The 20188-nt window shown below is 33.7% G+C and overlaps 1 protein-coding gene across 3 annotated transcripts in view; it reads left to right on the forward strand.

The window, feature by feature from the left end:
• LOC143084012 (glycine receptor subunit alpha-2-like) overlaps window positions 1-19763 on the forward strand; it is a 55566-nt gene extending 35803 nt beyond the window's left edge. For all 3 annotated transcript variants that reach the window (XM_076260424.1, XM_076260425.1, XM_076260426.1), the window contains exons 4-9: window positions 1178-1245; window positions 8538-8764; window positions 10794-10876; window positions 12706-12849; window positions 13832-14208; window positions 19167-19763. In XM_076260424.1, coding sequence (XP_076116539.1) covers window positions 1178-1245; window positions 8538-8764; window positions 10794-10876; window positions 12706-12849; window positions 13832-14208; window positions 19167-19307 — 1040 coding nt within the window. In that variant the 3' untranslated portion in view covers window positions 19308-19763. The remainder of the gene's footprint in view (window positions 1-1177; window positions 1246-8537; window positions 8765-10793; window positions 10877-12705; window positions 12850-13831; window positions 14209-19166) is intronic.
• The last annotated feature ends 425 nt before the right edge of the window (window positions 19764-20188 follow it).

The raw sequence follows: 20188 nt of genomic DNA on the forward strand, positions 1-20188 counted from the left end.
AAAAAGACACCTAGATGTTTGTGTTTGCTAACTGTTTGTAGCTCTTGGGTATTCATATTTAATGGAGGATGAAAGGGTCTATTTACTTTTTTTGAAATTATCATACTTTTAGTTTTTTGGGCATTAAAATTCACAAGCCATTTTTTTGACCAATTATAAATCTTATCTAGATCGTCATTTAAAATTGTAGCTGTTTCTGTTGGATTGTCAACCATAATATATAATGAAGTGTCATCTGCGAATAGCTTAATTTGAGCTTGAATGTCTTCTACAATATCATTTATAAATATCAAAAAAGGAGAGGGCCTAGAATGGACCCTTGTGGGACGCCTGCATTAACAGGTAACCATTCGGAACATGAACCGTTTATAACCACCCGCTGGACTCTGTTTGTAAGATAATTTTCAAACCACCTTAGTAAAGAACCTGATATGCCCGCTTGTTGAAGTTTAAATAGCAGTCCCTTATGCCAGACTCGATCAAACGCTTTACTTATATCACAGAATACTACCCTTATTTCTTTACCGCTATCTAAAGCCTTCCCAAAATCATTTGAAATGTTAATTAATTGATTAACCGCTGAATCCCCCCGTGTAAAGCCTGATTGATTTTTCGTTAAAATATTATTACGCATAAGGTGATTGTAAACATGTTTATATACACATCGTTCCATACACTTTGAAATTACACTCAACAAGGAAATAGGTCTATAGTTTTTAACGTCATTCGGTTTACTATTTTTATAAACTGGGGTAACATTTGCTCTTTTCCATTGATCTGGAAAAGTAGACGTACTTAACGATAGGTTAAATAGCTTACATAGTGGATACTTCAAAACAGAAGATGCTTCTTTTAACAATTTGGGACTTATTAGGTCTGGGCCAGAAGCTTTTGTGGGATTAACAATTTTCAATATATCTGGGTTCGCTCTATACAAAAACTGTGCAGAAAATATAACCAATTTGTGGTGATCAGTACCACGTGGCTTTTAAGTCCAGGTCGTTTTAGTTTAATGCTTAATCCAAAGAGAGTTGTTATTTCTTTAGTACTACTTCAAAATCCACTATCTGGCAATCATCGGTGAATTTGATAGTCTTCTTCGATTCCTTTAATAGATGAAGAAACGGAATCGGCAGAGTTAGACGGTTGTATAATTTACATTTTGTTTCGTTTACAGACATTCCAACAGAGGTAGAAGTGAGTCTATTCATCAACTCAATTGATTCAATAAGTGAAGAGACTATGGTAAATTTACAATTTCTATAGATCAGAGATGCATAAATTTCATATGCAGAATTTATCTGTTTTTTTTTCTAAGCTTAGCTCAGTTGTTTAATTGTGACGCACCTCAGGTTATGCTTTGCTTTGCTTGTTTTATTATGAATATTGTTATGTTGTTGTTGTTTTTATGCCCCCGCACATTAACGTTTGGGGCATATTGTTTTATCCCTGTCCGTCCGTCCGTCCTTCCGTCCATACGTACATTATGGATACATAGTTATTCCACATACCTAAAAGTTTGGGGCATATTGTTTTACCCTAGTTCGTCCTTCCGTATGTTCGTTCTTCTGTCCTTTCGTCCGTCCGTCCGTCCCATTATGGGAATATAGTTGTCCGCATAACTCCTCCTACCGTATGTTCGTTCTTCTGTCCTTTCGTCCGTCCGTCCGTCCCATTATGGGAATATAGCTGTCCGCATAACTCCTCCTACCGTATGTTCGTTCTTCTGTCCTTTCGTCCGTCCGTCCTATTATGGGAATGTAGCTGTCCGCATAACTCCTCCTACAGTTTTCACTCTGCTGTCTGTTCGTACATATATTGAAAGTTTGCATGTCGTCAGGGTTTCGATTTTTATTAATATTTGCTCTTGTGGGGAGATAGTTAAACTTTGTCATTTTTTAGAGTATTTACTTGCTTAAGAGAAGCGTTTCCAGCTGACTCCTCCTGCATGTACAGGAAGTTTACACTTTTCTGGCTGGTTGTACATATATTGTATAAAATTGAGAATGGAAATGGGGAATGTCCCAAAGAGACAACAACCCGACCATATAGCAGACAACAGCAGAAGCTCATCAACAGGTCTTCAATGCAACGAGAAATTCTCGCACCCGGAGGCGTCCTTCAGCTGGCCCCTAAACAAATATATACTGGTTCAGTGATAATGAACACCATACAAAACACCAAATTGTACACAAGAAACTAAAAGTTAAATAATACAAGACTAACAAAGGCCAGAGGCTCCTGACTTGGGACAGGCACAAAAATGCGGCGGGGTTAAACATGTGTGTGAGATCTCAACCCTCCCCCTATACCTCTAGCCAATGCAGAAAAGTAAACGCATAACAATACGCACATTAAAATTCAGTTCACGAGAAGTCCGAGTCTGATGTCAGAAGATGTAACCAAAGAAAATAAACGAAATGACAATAATACATAAATAACATCAGACTACTAGCAGTTAACTGACATGCCAGCTCCGGACTTCAATTAAACTGATTGAAAATTATGTCTTCATCATATGAATATCAGGAACAATCCTCCCCGTGAGGGGTTTAGTTTCATACCATCATAACATATATGAGAAGAACAGAACCCGTGTCATGCCAACAACTTATCAATTTATTAATAATAAATGTGTTAGTTCCGATGCAAAGACCCCATAAGTGAATCAATATTAACGCCAAAATATGCAATCTTTAATGACCTGACAACAGTATCGTAACTATATCCCTTCTTAATAAGTCTATTTAAAGGTCTTGTTAGCTTCTGAGGTGAAGAAAAATGTAGGCGTGCATGTTGTCAGGTAATAGGTTTTTTCCCTCTTTTAGGAGATGGTTGACCTTTGTCGTTTTTGGGGAATAAGTGATTTAATGTTATACTAGTAGTTATTTCAAAATAACACTTTGCGTCTGTGGGGGCATCAATTGTGTCTCCAAATCATTTACATTAAATTTAACTATTCTAGATGTGTTCGGAAGTACGCTACATTCACCACTTAGAAGTATTTATTGTGATCTTAAATCGAGTGAATCGTCTATAACTAATAAAAGGTTTCTGAATAACAAACTCTTCTTTCATAATTTCGATTTGTTGTTGAATATGATATTTAGTCGCCAAGTTCACTTTATCATTCATTAAAACATTTTGCAGAATTGATAATATAATTTGAAAGCATCGCTATGTTAGAGATATTTAGATACAAATCGTTATATAACCATACAGCCGTGGAAAATGGTTTTAACGCTGACAGAAAAAGTTGCAATTATATCAACATAATCAAGCTATACCAGGATTGTAAGGTTTTATCGGCGTTTTATCAATGACTGGTTTTGAGTTATTTGACAAGTAAATAAAGGAGAAAGATTAATTGGACTTACTTTGCAATTCGATCAGATCGTTAACTCCGTATGGTTTTGAATTTGGACTGCAGGTATCTGCATTAAGTAGACGCATTGAGTCAAAACACATTATTTCATTCAATTAAAACGTAATAGTGACTGATGTGGTATCATGTGTCTTTCAGAAGTTTGCTTTGATTTCAAACTCCAACAATTTTTTTTGTATTTCTTGTTTAAACTATTATTACATTTTGAGATTAAAATCTCAATTAGACACATTTTACATGGGTTTTTATTCCAAATTGTCATTCTTCTGCTTAATTAATCATTTTTAAAACAAGTTGCTTTCCTTAGAAAAAAGAAAAGCAACACGTGAACTTATATTAAGCATTTTTTTTCAAATACAGCAAGAGGTCAACAGTCGATTTGCAATTTACCGATTTTATATTTTTTATTACCCGGTTGTTTCCCTTTACCGATTGTAGACTGGTTCTATACAAGACTATATGGTTGGCTACCATTACAAGAATCATTCATTGAAGCAAAGTGATATATTATAGGCATTTTTAGAAATGTTTAATAAAAATTTAACTTAATCACAGATAAATTTGGTATTTTCGCTAAATGTTCATTGCCAATGAAAATGTATGTCCGTCTTAAGGGAAGCATAGAAAAATGTGGATCTCTGATACGCTGTGTCGATACCTCTGCCGCTGGACTGTTAGCACTGTTCATCCCCGATGACTATTTTGCTGGGTTGTGTAAGTCTCCGTGTACTCTGCTGCTGGATTGTTAGGCTCGAGGATATCAACAGTTTTGTATAATTATACATATAGTACTTTGGTAGTAGCATTGACACAATTCGTATATCATTTAATTAGAATCTGCTGTTGTAAAATTTTGGAATTTATTTCAGATCATGTTCTTATAGCCGTAACGGTACCAATTTTATTGCACCACATGCGTAATTTGACAATAAATACCTCTTCCGTGATGCTCTCGCCCCCCTCCCCCCCAAAAAAAAAATGAAAATCTATACCCAATGCATACGTTGCAGAGCTTGAAAAAACGAAAAAGGACCCAAAGTACAGCTGAATCCGCCCTCGTTCCGTGTCGGGGTTCGGGCTGATTTCTTTTTGTCGCAGATTTTCAACAATGCATTATGATTTGGACTTAAGTTTATTAGAATATTACCCCGAGCAGCACACAAATAATCATTCGTAGTCGAAATGCTAATCTGGTAGAGTAAAATTGGTACTGTTTGTGGTATGATTGTGGTATGATTGTCAAGCTGTAAAATAGCTTGTGTCTAGAAAAGGTGTAAAGAAATATAACAGACTAACAAAGGGAAGTAATGAATAATCTATTACCAACAAAACGAAAACAGAAATCGAATTAAAGACACCAGAATAATTTTTCTTGTGTTTCAAATGTTAAGTTATTTGATATCAATGGTTTCTCTTACATTTAAGCCTGGTTCCCTTTCCTTTAGCTGTTTGGCTCTGAAACCAGGGTGTATCATATACACTTGTGTCGCAATGAAAAGACACAGCCTAGCTACCTACGTTTTAGCTTCGATTAGTGTGAGAACATATTTTTGCTTTGTTTTTGTTGAATTGTTTGGTGGGTTGTTTGGCAAAACTTTTAGGATTTTTTAGTCCTCAGTGCTCTTCAACTTCGTACTTTATTTGACCCTTTAACATTTTTTTTATTAGAGCGTCACTGATGAGTCTTTTGTAGACGAAACGCGCGTCTGGCTAAAATATAAAATTTCAATCCTGGTACATTGTATCTATGAGTTTTGCATGAGTGATAGATAGAAGCAATCTAATTGAGATGCAGAATCTGCATCGACGCTCGCCACAATAATGTATAAACAAAGATCTAGCAACGCCTGTATACTTTTTGTGGATAAAACCTTTCAAAATTCTCTGGTTTTGTCGTAACGATACACTCTTTTTTTTTTGACAAACACTTCATTGATTGAAGTAATATAAACCAGAACTGAAGGGTTGACGGGTTTTTCCTCGAAATCAAAATAGGAAGGTGTGGTACATTGTTTGATTGCTAATGAAATAACTCTTCACCAGAGACCAAATGACGTAGAAATTCACAGATTTCGGTCATTGGACGGCCTTCAACAATGAACAAACCCTCGGTTTCATAGTAAGCTATAAAAAGCCCTAAAATGACAAATGTAAAACAATTCAACGGTGAAAGATAACGTTTTGATTTATGTGCAAAACAATAAACAAAAAACTACTATGATATTCAGCAACAAACGGCACCCTGTTTAAGGATGTCATCGAATGGTCGAGAAAGCTTAAGGATGTCATCGAATGGTTGATAAAGCTTAAGGATGTCATCGAATGGTCGAGAAAGCTCGTTTCTTAAAGTAACTCTACCAATAAAATTCCCTAATTAGTCATTTTTGTTATACTCTGAAATCCTTCATTTTCGTGAATACCAATTATCGTTGATTGAGGAAAACTTACCCTTTCGTGGATATTTAATTTCGTGGTTTTGGTGATGCCCGCATACAAGTCTATGGAAAATGTGTCATTCGTTGAATTTGGTTTACCTGTACCCACGAAATCCATGAAAATTGGTATCCAACGAAAAAAAATGAATTCAAAGTATATGTACAATCTATCGGACACTGCCCAGTACACATACATGTAAAATCTATCAGACACTGCCCAGTACACATACATGTAAAATATATCGGACACTGCCCAGTACACATACATGTAAAATCTATCGGACACTGCCCAGTACAGATACATTTAAAATCTATCGGACACTGTCCAGTATACATACATGTAAAATCTATCGGACACTGCCCAGTACGCGTACATGTAAAATCTATCGATCGGACACTACCCAGTACGCATACATGTAAAAACTATCGGACACTGCCCAGTACACATACATGTAAAAACTATCGGACACTGCCCAGTACGCATACATGTAAAATCTATCGGACACTGCCCAGTACGCATACATGTAAAAACTATCGGACACTGCCCAGTACGCATACATGTAAAATCTATCGGACACTGCCCAGTACGCATACATGTAAAAACTATCGGACACTGCCCAGTACGCGTACATGTAAAATCTATCGGACACTGCCCAGTACGCGTACATGTAAAATCTATCGATCGGACACTACCCAGTACGCATACATGTAAAATCTATCGGACACTGCCCAGTACGCATACATGTAAAATCTATCGGACACTGCCCAGTACGCATACATGTAAAATCTATCGGACACTGCCCAGTACACATACATGTAAAATATATCGGACACTGCCCAGTACACATACATGTAAAATCTATCGGACACTGCCCAGTACACATACATGTAAAATCTATCGGACACTGCCCAGTACATATACATGTAAAATCTATCGGACACTGCCCAGTACACATACATGTAAAATCTATCGGACACTGCCCAGTACACATTTCATGTAAAATCTATCGGACACTGCCCAGTACACATACATGTTAAATCTATCGGACACTGCGCAGTACACATACATGTAAAATCTATCGGACACTGCCCAGTACACATTTCAAGATTGAGAGTTACTGCATTAATTGATTTTCTCCTTTGTTTATTAACGATTCATTCTAGTTTAGATTTAACATAATGATAATTTCTATGAAAGCCGATACTAGAAGAAGCTCGTCATACAGCTTATTTGGGAATATTGTCATCCGTCGAATATCAAAAATCAAATCTATAATTACTCGTAGTAGAAACCACGTCAAGTGTTATATAGCGCACCAATTTAATAAATTGTGGAAGACCGACAATAGGAATTTTTTTTCGATGGATTTGAAATAGTTAGCTTTTAGCGTTCCAGATAAAAATAAAATTAAGAAAAGCACTACTATTGCACGAAATTAGAATATTGTATACCACTAATTCTGTCTATTGCCACGCATGTATTGAGTTTGATTTAAAATTGAATGCTTCTTTTTGTAATTTCATTGAGGTGTAAAAGCGTTGACCGAAGTACATTTTGTATAAAGCGCGGAAGCACTTCATTCTAAAAATGTGCGTACGGTCAATTTAACGCTTTTACAATCCTTTGAAGGTACAAAAAGAAGCATTCAATACTTATAATTACATTTTTTTTTAGCTTGGAACATTAAACACGATTTTTATCAAGTTTTTATTTAAATTTACCTGTGCACTTTATTGTGGGACCACGTGTCATTATGAATGATAAATTTTATTGAGTAATGAAGTTGTTTAAGGAATAACGCGAATTTGTAGTATGGCCAATCAGAAAACGTATTATAATGAAACATACATCTAATGTAATTATTAGTACTTGAACATTCTGATAAGCATTTGAACATACTAGCATTACCATGATAACTCGTTATATTTTAGGAATTCTGTTTTACTAGGTTTCAAATTTGGTTCCTGGAATATCATCTTTCAAATATTAAATATGATATCAGAACGTTTGTTCATCATAAAAATCTAGACAAGCATATGAATTTCAATTTAAATCATTTCACAGTTCTTTATATATAGATCGGGTCTATAGTAGCGTATGTACATAGTTTATTCGTTTTGAAAACTTTGAGTGTGCCCTTAATAAGTAAAGGCAAATCTAATGCTGTATTTTTCAACATGTTGACATTTGTTGTCCGCTTAACAGCTATTTCGTTTATGCTCCTAATAGATTACATGTATACATGCGGTAAGGGCTTTGTTCATTGTTGAATGCCGTACGGTGACCTATAGTTGTTAATTGCTGTGTAATTTTGGTCTCTTGTGGAGAGTTGTCTTATTTTCAATCATAACACATCTTCTTCTCTTTTTTTTGTATCTATACAGATTCCACCTTAAGCATAGATAAGTATGCCATTTGCGCTCGCACTATATCAGTGACGAAACTGTATGCCACTCCGAAAGGAAATGACGCGTACAAGTGGATATATAAAGGAAATAACGCGTACAAGTGGATAACTATAAAGTAAATAACGCGTACAAGTGGATATATAAAGAAAAAAACGCGTACAAGTTGATGTATAAAGGAAAAAACGCGTACAAGTGGAAATATAAAGGAAATAACGCGTACAGGTGGATATATTTACTACTGTTTTAAAAGATTGAAATTGAAATTAAACATGTTAAACTTTATCAAAAAGGATTTTCTTTTTTTAAAGGATTTTACAATGAACACATTTGTACAGCAGGAGTGGAAAGATCCTCGTTTAGATTTCCATGGTTTTATTGACGTCGAATATCTTGAACTGGATGCTGGTTTAATCAAAGAAATATGGGTACCAGATCTCTACTTTACCAATGAAAAGGTTGCATCTTTCCATGATGTGACTGTACCCAATAAAATGTTACATCTCTTCAGCGACGGCAGAATTGTGTACAGATTAAGGTAAACGATCAAAATTACTACTGATGGTAAAGGGGCGACAACTTGAAATTCGGGAGAGGGAAAAAAAGGGGGTGGGTGTAAAGAAAATTAAATGGCATAATCAGTTTCTTTTGCGCGTGAACTTGTATAATTATTGTATATTACTGAAAGTGTACCTAAATAGCTTACTAGTAATGTAGTACTTCCAAACTAGTTACGGTACTTTTTTATTATCATCATTTAACAGTACTAGATTTGTACTACAGATTTCAAATACCCGTTTTGTGTAGTACTATGAAGGTGCAATAAATATTATATTATATATAGTACTTCGGGTTTTTTTCTCTATAAAATGATAAACAATTTGGCTAAAAGTATAAGAAATAATAAGCATCGTGGTATATATGATGAGTTTATTTACAACCACTGGGTCGATGCCACTGCTGGTGAAGATTTATGTCCCCGAGGGTATCACAAGCCCAGTAGTCAGCACTTTTTCTGTCGACATGAATTGTCATTGATATGGTTATATTTATAAATTTACTGTTTACAAATTTTGGAATTTTTTGAAATACTATGGCTTTTCTACCTCAGGCATAGATTACCTTAGCTGTATTTGGCTAATTTTTTAGGAATTTTGGTCCTCAATGCTCTTCAACTTCGAACTTTATTTGGCTTTTTTAACTTTTTTTTATTCGAGCGTAACTGATGAGTCTTTTGTAGACGAAACGCGCGTCTGGCGTATATACCAAATTTAGTCCTGGTATCTATGATGAAGTTATTTAGTACGAAAATAGTTTGTACCAAAACTGTACTACACATTTATTTTAAAAGTATGAAACTGCTATTATCTACCTGAAGTACAAAACCAACACTGGGAAATTATGGTACTATAAAATTATTTTGAAGTACTACTCAATACTACATTCTTTATGTAAGTTTTCAATACTTCAAATTTATACAAAAAAATACTCATGCAAAAGTAGGGGTGTTGTAAGAACCGACAATAAATGGCATTTCCCCCTAAAAAAAGATAGAAATGATTAATCTGCCTAAAGAAATAAAATAATAATTGTGTAAAAAAATCTTATGTGTTTTACTTAAAATAGCGCAAGGTGAAAAAAGAATATTTCTTTTGAAAAAAATTCTGACTCTTTTGCAAGATAATGAAAGAGTCGTCTGGTCGTGGTTAAGAGTTTTTGATATTTACATAATTTTTTAAGTCAATATTGACATACTATAAACTATACCGTCTTGAAATGCCCTTGCCACAGCGGAGGGGACATTAGTGGATACCATTGTTCATTCGTTCATGTATACGTCTCAAAATTGGTTGGTTTCATGTCAATCATCTGTGTCCAATTCAAGATCTCTAAACATCAAATAAACGTTTAAAACTTAGGGACGACATCAAAAGTTCAATGAAGGATAAAAAACTTAATTCGCATAGTTTTTTCTCTGACCCCACCCCCTCTTAAATTAATTTGGGAAAAATTGATTGACACATATAGATATATGTAAAAATCAATGTCAGATAACCACTTCTTGCAGCAGTTCAACACCCTCACCCCAAACTATTTGAATTAAGTTTTTTTTTTTTTTTTTTATCTTACATTGATCTTTTGATTTCGTACCTTAAACAGATTAGTCCAAGGAGGAGAAAATGAGACTAGTGAACTAGTTTGAAGATCTGAAATCAATACCAAATTATTTAAACTAAAAAAAAATATGTATGTATATAATGAGATATAATAGAGGTGCCTGTGGAAATAAATTCAATAAAGTATGTTAATCTGTTGTTATCCGTCGTCTTGTTTGGATGTTTGTTACGGTAATTATAAACACTTTAGAGCTAAGTAAATATAAGAGTAAGGTTTAATTTATTTTTGTGATTTTAATTTATTGCCCAATCTAATAGGTTATTTTTGTGATTTTAATTTATGACCCAATCTAATAGGTTATTTTTGTGATTTTTATTTATGGCCCAATCTAATTTGTTATTTTTGTGATTATAATTTATTGCCCAATCTAATAAGTTATTTTTCCCCAGGATTTCCTTGAAAGCTTCTTGTCCTATGGATCTGTACAAATACCCTATGGATGAACAGACATGTTCGTTGTATCTTCAAAGCTGTAAGTATATGTCTGAAAATTTATAAGTAAATGATCCATTAAATGTATGTAAATAGTATATAGGAAGATGTGGTATGAGTGCCAATGAGACAACTCTCCATCCAAATAACAATTTATAAAAGTAAACCAGCCTTCAACACGGAGCCATGGTTCACACCAAACAGCAAGCTATGAAGGGCCCCAAAAATTATTAGTGTAAAACCATTCAAACGAGAAAACTAACGGTCTAATCTATATAAAAACGAGAAACATGTATGAACTACATAAACAGACGACAACTACTGTACATTAGAAGCATGTTATTAGCCCAAGGCAGGCGAAAGATACCAAAGGAACATTTAAAGTCATAAGTCGGATATAAACTGACAACGCCACCGCTAATAACTTTTGTACAAATAATCTATGAAAATTATAGGCCGTAAAAGGGATACATGTACTTTGCCAGAACATATACATTTGTGGTTGCAACAAAACAAGAGAAGCGTTCGACTTTATTGCTCTACAGTAAACAAGAGAAGCGTTCGACTTTATTGCTCTACAGTAAACAAGAGAAGCGTTCGACTTTATTGCTCTACAGTAAACAAGAGAAGCGTTCGACTTTATTGCTCTACAGTAAACAAGAGAAGCGTTCGACTTTATTGCTCTACAATAAACAAGAGAAGCGTTCGACTTTATTGCTCTACAGTAAACAAGAGAAGCGTTCGACTTTATTGCTCTACAGTAAACAAGAGAAACGTTCGACTTTATTGCTCTACAGTAAATTGTTTATTTTATTTCCCTTCAATCTTCATATATATTTATGTAATACTTTAGTAAATATAATACGTATTAACGTTTTTCAACTAAAAACAAAATAAACTACAAAAAAAGAACGGGGATAGGGGGTTACATTTCCAATTCAATTTGATGTATTGTCTGTTTTCAAAGTCTATTGGACTCGTAGATTCAAAGGAGTAATGATAAGCAAACATTTTTGGAACCAGTTGTGATGGTTTCTTAATTTTAAAAGCATACAAGCGATTGCTTGGTGATTGCGTAACAACGTCCAATACAAATCTTCTTAAACACGATTGGGTCACTGAGGAATACCTAGTTTAGAGTTGATTAAATGGCTGAAAATTAAGTGACATCCACTAGCCTATTTGAGCCGGTATAGGCATTGCTCATTATAAGAGGCCGTCTGGTGACCCTATAGCTGTTAATTTCTGTGTGAGTTTGTCTCTTGTGGAGATTTGTCTCATTGGCAATCATACCACATCTTCTTTTTTTAGAATGCATTGGAAGTATTTATTTTCACACAATGAAAGCAGATACGAAACATACCAAAAAACCCTAGAAAAGACATTCAAAGGTTTAACAAAACATATCATTAATGAGGCCCCTCATGGGGGGGGGGGTCCTAGTAATCACATAATCACCATTTTTTTGCCAATATAATCACATAATCATTAGATATTTGCTTATCTTTAGTAATCAAATAATCATAAACTAAAAATACAGTCCTAGGTAATCAAATAATCATGAAATATTTGGCTTAATAATCAAATAATCATTAAAAAAACGGCCAAGTAATCACATAATCAAAAACCCCATTAATGTAACAATATTAAGTGTAGTTTACTCATTTACTGCAGAATGAATGTAATGACATAAAACTTGAAATCAAAGGACTATATGTTAATTAACCATCACTTTTTATTGATATTGTTAAGAAAAGAAAAAAATACTGAGATTTTGATTATTCATTTTATGAAATCTTTATTTATAATTTCTTTTTAAAGAATTAATTTTACACAAAGTAGTTGATTTTTAGTATTGTATTTTTGCAGTTGCATTTACAACTAACGGAATAGTATTTAAATGGAAAAACGATTCGGCGGTTCAAAAAAGTAACAGATTTGAATTGCCACAATTCCGATTGGTTGGAAATGATACATTAGAATGTAATGAAAGCTATGGAACAAACGGGAATGGTACGTGTATCTTGTATGTTATATAGTGTCAAATAGATATCTTTATTGAGCAATGAACAATTGTCAATATTTCACAGAAATGTGTATGGAACAAAACCGTATATCCTGATGGTTCAAATTAAATATATCTAGCCTAACAAAAGAGGTATATTTACAAGAGGCCATAGGGACAGTCAAACTATCTGATTCTGATATCCCCGGTTCTAGGGGTTACTGATTCAGATTGTTCCTGTTTCTGAGTGAACCCGGTTCCCAGCGTTCCTTGTTGTGAGTGTTCTGCAGGTGCAGGAAATTTGGTACCGTTAATGTTATTCCAGGTTTTAATCCTTCTTCCATAATATAATTACGCCATAACTGATCGCAGAATAAATGTAAAAATATTTCTCTGTCCCTGAATGTTTGCACGAATCTATGCGTTGAAAACGGACAGATACATCCATTGTATTTATAGAAACGAAAATGTGGAAAACAATAATAAAAAATCAGCGCACTTAAAACACAAGATTGAGAAACAAGAAAAAAAAACTGATTGACTTTCGCGATTTTGGCATGAACGTTGTTCCTACACCTCAAGTCAAGCCAGTCCAGTCCTTTGTGAAATGCCAAAAACTCTTGACATGTCAAGTTCACTAAAGGTCATTAACAAAGAAATGAGAACAGGTTTGATGCTTCGAAAAAAATATCACATTCGAAAGAAATCTGTGATACAGATATAACTTAACGGTCAAACAAATCATGATGGCATCTGCTTAACTGTCCCAATCCATCATATATGATATGTTCTCGTCCGGATTATACATGTTATATTTGCCGCTTAACGTTAAACATGTATATTTTCCATGTTAAGATAGAGACTTTTTACCATTACTTACATTTTAACAATTAAAACTATGTTTGTTACAGCATCATAATCATTTACTTGTTAAGATTGAGACTTTCTATCATTATTACATTTTATTAACCAGGACCATGTTTTTTACAGCATCATTTAGTTGTATACAACTGGATCTTCACTTTAAAAGGAACATTGGTTATTATATGATACAGTTCTTTGTACCTAGCGTGATGATTGTCCTTCTCTCCTGGGTCTCGTTCTGGTTGACGATCGACGCTGTTCCGGCACGAATCTCGTTAGGTATTCTCACTGTTTTAACCATGACGACACAGAGATCAGCGGGTACTGCGTCACTTCCGAGAGTATCATATATTAAAGCTATAGACGTTTGGATGGGAGCTTGTTTAGTGTTTGTATTTGCTGCGCTGTTAGAATTTGCGTTTGTAAACGTAATGGAACGGCGGCAGATCAGACGAGTTCAAAGTGTTCGACTCAAAGGAAATGGAGAAAGTAAACCTTGTCTGGTAGGTATTCTTCGACGAGATTTCAGTATATAACTAAGGAGATATTGTTTGTCTAACGTAACGGTACCCAAATTGGAACGAGTACCCAAATTGCACCTATTTAGCAAAAAAAAAAAATAGCAGCAGAAATCTTACAAGATCTCCCAGAGACTAAACAACTTGTATTTTTATGATTTGATATTTTGCACGTCTTTCAAAATTGGTAAATATATTTAGATATACACAAAACGTTGACAGAAATTATCAACAGATGAAGAGTTTACTAAAAATGCAAAATCTATCGAAACGTCGCCATGCGACGTCACCAAAACGTCATTTTTTTTAAAATAAGCAAATACAATATGTTCCAAGTATCCATTTCTTAAAAAAAAAAGAGTATGCATGGATAAATATCCAATTGTTTAAAATATTAGAAAAAAATAAACAAAAGCTCTGTTATTCGGATTTTGACGATGCGAATTAAAGCATGGATGCAATGTGGGTACTCCTCATTGCAGAATCATTGATGGTTTGGAGGTCAGTTCACACTATTTTTTTCTATGAATCCATATGAATTGAAAATCAAATTTGTTTACCTATATAATAAAGAAGGATACGGCTACAAAATAAACACAAAATGAAAATTTTTCATATAAAGGCGTTGTTGAAAAAACTGTCAAGATAGGTGCAATTTCGGTACCGTCACGTTAACTTATTTGAATATACTTTATACACATTTGGAAAATAAGATTTTGTTTTCGGACAAGACTGCAAGAATGACTTTTTTAGTTTCCTGTACAGCTTTTTTTAAACTTTATTTTTAAGTTGCCTTTTGAAGTATAATTAGTCATTGTCAGGGTAATTTGGATACACACCTTCTTGACCTTATCGTGGAACATATACATACACGATGTTAGAATTCGCAGCAAGCATTTGCCACTTCTGGTTGGAATAGAATGAAATTCAAAACAGTGTAGCTGTGGCCATTGATTGACACATTGAATTCATCCATTGACTGGGACAATTTAGGTGAACGTTTGTATGTAACGACCACTGCTCACTATGTACTTTTTAAAGACACTTTAACTATGGGATCACCAATGGTTCTCAACACATAAATAAAGTAATTCGAAAAATTAATCAGAAATAACACGATGTTTTGATTTATATATATTATATAAATCAAAACATAAAGGTTATTCCTTATTAATTTTTCGAACTATTTTATAATTAAAGGCGTTAAGAAACCTTTGGTGACCCCACAGTTTAAATGTCTATCGTAGGTACGTCGTGAAAAGTGGTCGTTACAGACAAACGTTCACGTAAATTGTCCCAGTCAATGGATGAATTTAATGTGTCAATCAATGGCCACAGCTACACTGTTTTGAATTTCATTCTAAGAAGAATGCTCCCTGTTTGTTTAAGGACTCTTCTAAAATCTATTGGCGTATGAAGTCTGATTCAGAGGAACTATCTGAAGATATCAGCCTGGTCTTTGGCGCAATATCTCGAACTATCTTACCCTCTTAGTCTTTACATTTCTAGGAATATGATTGGTTAAAAGCAATTTCATTGGAGACAATGTATCTTTCATTTGGGATTAGTAGGCGTGATTTATTTCAATTAACGTTAGTATTGTTGTTATGTCCCTTTGTTAAAACAAACGTGCCTAGGGAATCGGTTAGCAGATTAAAATTTCGTCTATCAATGTTTTTATTTAATTTGGTATTTCTCAGATAAAAGATCTGGTGTGAATGCCAATGAGACAACACTCCATCTCCTGTCTGTTGGTATTACATTATTTGGGGTTTAAACGATGGCATAACTATTTCTTTGTTTTCTAGTATGTGCAGTGTATTATCCACATCCGTATACTGAAAAATCCTCAAGGGATCTAAGTCGCCGATTTGAATGGCTTACCCATCCTAATTAAAAAAATATTTCTATTTAACTTTTTACCTTACGAACACACTCAATTTCTAATAAAATTCTATCAGAAACATGCATTGATTTTCCAATCAACGACACCCTTACTCGAATATCATTTCATTCAGGTCAAAATATTCAAATTTCCGAGCGAAAGCCATCGCTATGTAAAGTTCTGAAAAACGTGTCTTTTTTCAATCAAATTGACCAAATGGGAGACAACTTTGTTATTCGAAAACTTCCGGGTTGATACGTTAATTACAAGAGGGGGGGGCAAGGGGGTCCCAATAACAGCAAAACAGCAAATTGATTTGGCTCATAACAGATAACAAGAAATTAAAATGGACAAAAACAGATAACAGTAAATGAAATATTAAAATAATTCGGTCTTTGACAAATCAGTATTTCTTATTACGGATATAATCCTTTGTAATGCATTCCATTTTCTATGACTATGTTTTTAGTATTAATTTATGTATCTAGAATGTGTTTAAATTACTACTCAATATATTATAATATTTTTTATATGCTCGTTTACGGAACGTATTATGGTATACTGTTGTCCGTCTGTTGTCAACATGTCGGACATTAACTCAAAAACTCTTTAACCAATTTGCATTAAACTTTGGAAATTGTTTATATCTATTGACGTGAGCTCCCTTTTTGTTTTTTTTTTTATAAATTTTAGATTTTAAGTTTCTGGGTAATGGGTTTTTATTCAATAAAATTGGTGTTTTTTTTTCTTCAGTTTTCTGATAATATCTCAAAAATGCTTTCACAAAGCAAGGAATTTTGATGAATTGTTTATATCTATTAACTTGAGGTAACTTTCAATTTTTATAAATTTTAGATTTTACGTTTCCGAGTTAACGGGTTTTATTAATTAAAAAGGGGGGATTTTCCAGTTTTCAGACATTAACACAAAAATGTGTTCAGCAGTTCTCATGAAACTTTGCTGAAATGTTTATATCTATTGTTGTAAACTCCCTTTCGATTTTTATTAATTTTAGATTTTATGTTATTGAGTTAAGGGATTTTTTTCATTAGAAAAAGGTGATATTTTCTAGTTTTCAAAAATAACTCAAAAATGCTTTCAGCAGTTCTCATGAAACGTTGTTGTATTGTTTATATATATTGACTGAAGCTCCCTTTGTTGCTAATAAAAAAAAATGACCTAAAAGAGTTTGAATATTCTGACTTTTTTTAAATGGCCATTTAATGAGGTGTGTGAATTTATCTTAATAAGACTATGAGGCAAAGTGGTATATAGGGTAGAAAAATCAAAAGCACCAATTATAAGCATGCAATTTATCAAGTACTTCGAACGAATATTGACACCCCAAAAGCAATTTATTCCACTATTTTCAAAGGCCTTATTTGAACAATTTTTTATCAGCTGAGGTTTTTTATTTTACCAAGTGTACTAGTAATTAGAATACATAGTTTAGTCGGGAAACAATGGCTTGAAACGAAATAAATCTTTATTTGTTATGAGTTATGTGCAGCTTCGGAACCAAGTACATGGTTGGAACTTTCATTGTACAATGCATTTGGTTCTGCTTTGAAAAGAATCACAGAGCTGAGTCTATGTACCATATTATATAAAAGGTTAAGTGGTTGTTAGGACCTAGTCCTTAATTGAGATCCTTGTCAGATATTCCTGGCCATATGTTTTCCTTTTTGTCATATTAAGAATTGTTTTAATTTAATATGTTCGTACGGGAAACAAGGAACATTATTCTCATACAAAAAATAAGATAATTCTAAATACACATTCATAAAAAAAATGGAATTTATTACAAAGGATAAATATAAGATATACTTGAATTGTCCTAGACCTCACTTCTGTGATGGGTATATGTTAATGGAATCCTTTTCTGAATACGGGACAAACATATTAGTAGTGGTAGACCCCAATGTCCAATGATCTTCAATTTATACCGAATATTGACTGTCAAAAAAAAATGCTAACATTTCAATTTTCAATAACAGTCAACAGCAAATACATTATCACAATAACAGATAACAAAAAAACTAAAAGCCCAATAACAGCTAACAAAGAATAAGACAATAACAGCTAACAGCAATTATATTTTCAAAATAACAGATAACAAAGAATTAAATTGCCCCATAACAGCATAACAGTTAAACCCCTTGCCCCCTCTTACAACGACAATTCACCATAGACTGTCCAAATTGTAATCTGCAAATTGAGTCCTTGTGCAACGTATTGAGAAAAAAATCTGAAAGGTTGCAACACACGAAGAGATTGATGATGAACGATTGAAATGAATCACAAATCACAGATAAAGCTAACAAGTTGTTTATGTTGGCATTTGTATTTTGTAAAGATCAATGAAAGTTCTGCAAAAGAAAACTTGATCACTTGATGAGGGTGGTAAAGGGGGTGGGGGTGCTTGCACGAAGAAAACGTGAAATAAGACATAAGTTCACGTTGAACGTGAAATAATTTCTGTAATGAACGTTGCACGAAAAATAAAAACTTTAATTTGAACCTTTGGTGACTGAGTCACTGCCTTCTTGTATATATTAACTCTTTGTTTTACTTGATATTCCTGATTAAGTATACACATTTATGATAGAGTTGGTTTACGGCTTTTAAAAAAAGTATTTCTTGACGATCCCTGCCTAGTGTTTGAATTTTATTTAAAAAATACCGAGCACGCAAAATAAGACTTTGAAAATCACGATGCACGTAAAATTAAATAAGCAGAACACGTTGAACGAGGCACCCGTCTTGACCGACTGAACGTCAAATAAAAAAGTAAAAACACGTTGAACGTGAAATAAAAAACGGCGATCACGTTGCACGAAAATAGCCCTTTACCACCCTCCTTGATAGGCCCCTAGTTTTAATGCATCATGTTATGATAGTCAGTAAGATTATAGATATAATATAATAGTGTGTTATCGATGTTGTGAGTAAATTCCATATTGACGATTAAAACATAGACGGCAGGAGTTTGATTTCGTCTATTAACACAAACACTGTTCCCTTATAATTATTATTCATCATTTATTTCTTACCACAGGAAAAGTTGGAAAGGAATGTTTCAAGACAACCAATGACTGGTCACAAGAAAGCCAAGACAATAGACAATGTTTCTCGCGTCATATTTCCTATATCTTTTATATTATTTTGTGTGGTGTACTGGGTATACTACGTCATGTGAGTACGGGAAAACAATCAATATATCATACAATTTGTATATTAACATTTATATGATTTCATACAGTTCATCGGTAGTGAACTAGAATGCATTTTTTTTCTTTTTGGTTTTATCTACAAGTGTTGTACCTACCATAATGTCGAATTCCCGCCAAAAAAAACCGGATTGTTTTGGCCATTCAGCACGACAGCGCAAAAGCGATCTGTACTAATATAACTTAGTACCTAAATTAAAATCTTTATGCAATATCCTTTTCATCATTATTAAGATATGATTGAAAGTTTTTGACAATTTCCAAAAGAACTTATTCATTGTGTTCGTCGTACCATTTACATTAATGTTTTAAGTGACTTATAGACCCGAACGGTCGGGCGTTCTAATTATTGTTTTTTATATTTCACTATATTATATACTTTTTTATATCTCGTCATTATATATAATAAACAGTTGGTTATTTTGCACCAATGGTTGATCATTTACCCTTTTTAAAACTTATACAGTCGTCGTTTTATGAGATACTTGAGTGCTTTGACCCTTTCTGACGAAGCGGCCATTTCGACCTTTTCCCATGTTTTATCTTAGGCGTCAAGAAAATCCTGAATTATTTTGAAGTTATGTTTCCAATACATTTATTGAGGTGTTATGGAAAACTAAAGACTGAGCAACATCTACCTCATCAATAACTGGGGATGATCTCAGGTGTTACCGAAAGGTAAACAGATCCTGCTCTTCGTGTTTTTAGAAATATGTAAAAAGTCTAATTCGGGAAAAAGGGAGTGGAATGCAGTTATGACTTTTATTACCCTTCTCTTTTCACCAATGTGCCTCACCGATTGAGACTATTTACCGGATTTGTAATAACATAAGCAACACGACGGGTGCTA

The sequence above is a fragment of the Mytilus galloprovincialis genome, chromosome 7, assembly GCF_965363235.1.
Source record: "Mytilus galloprovincialis chromosome 7, xbMytGall1.hap1.1, whole genome shotgun sequence".
NCBI lineage: Eukaryota > Metazoa > Mollusca > Bivalvia > Mytilida > Mytilidae > Mytilus > Mytilus galloprovincialis.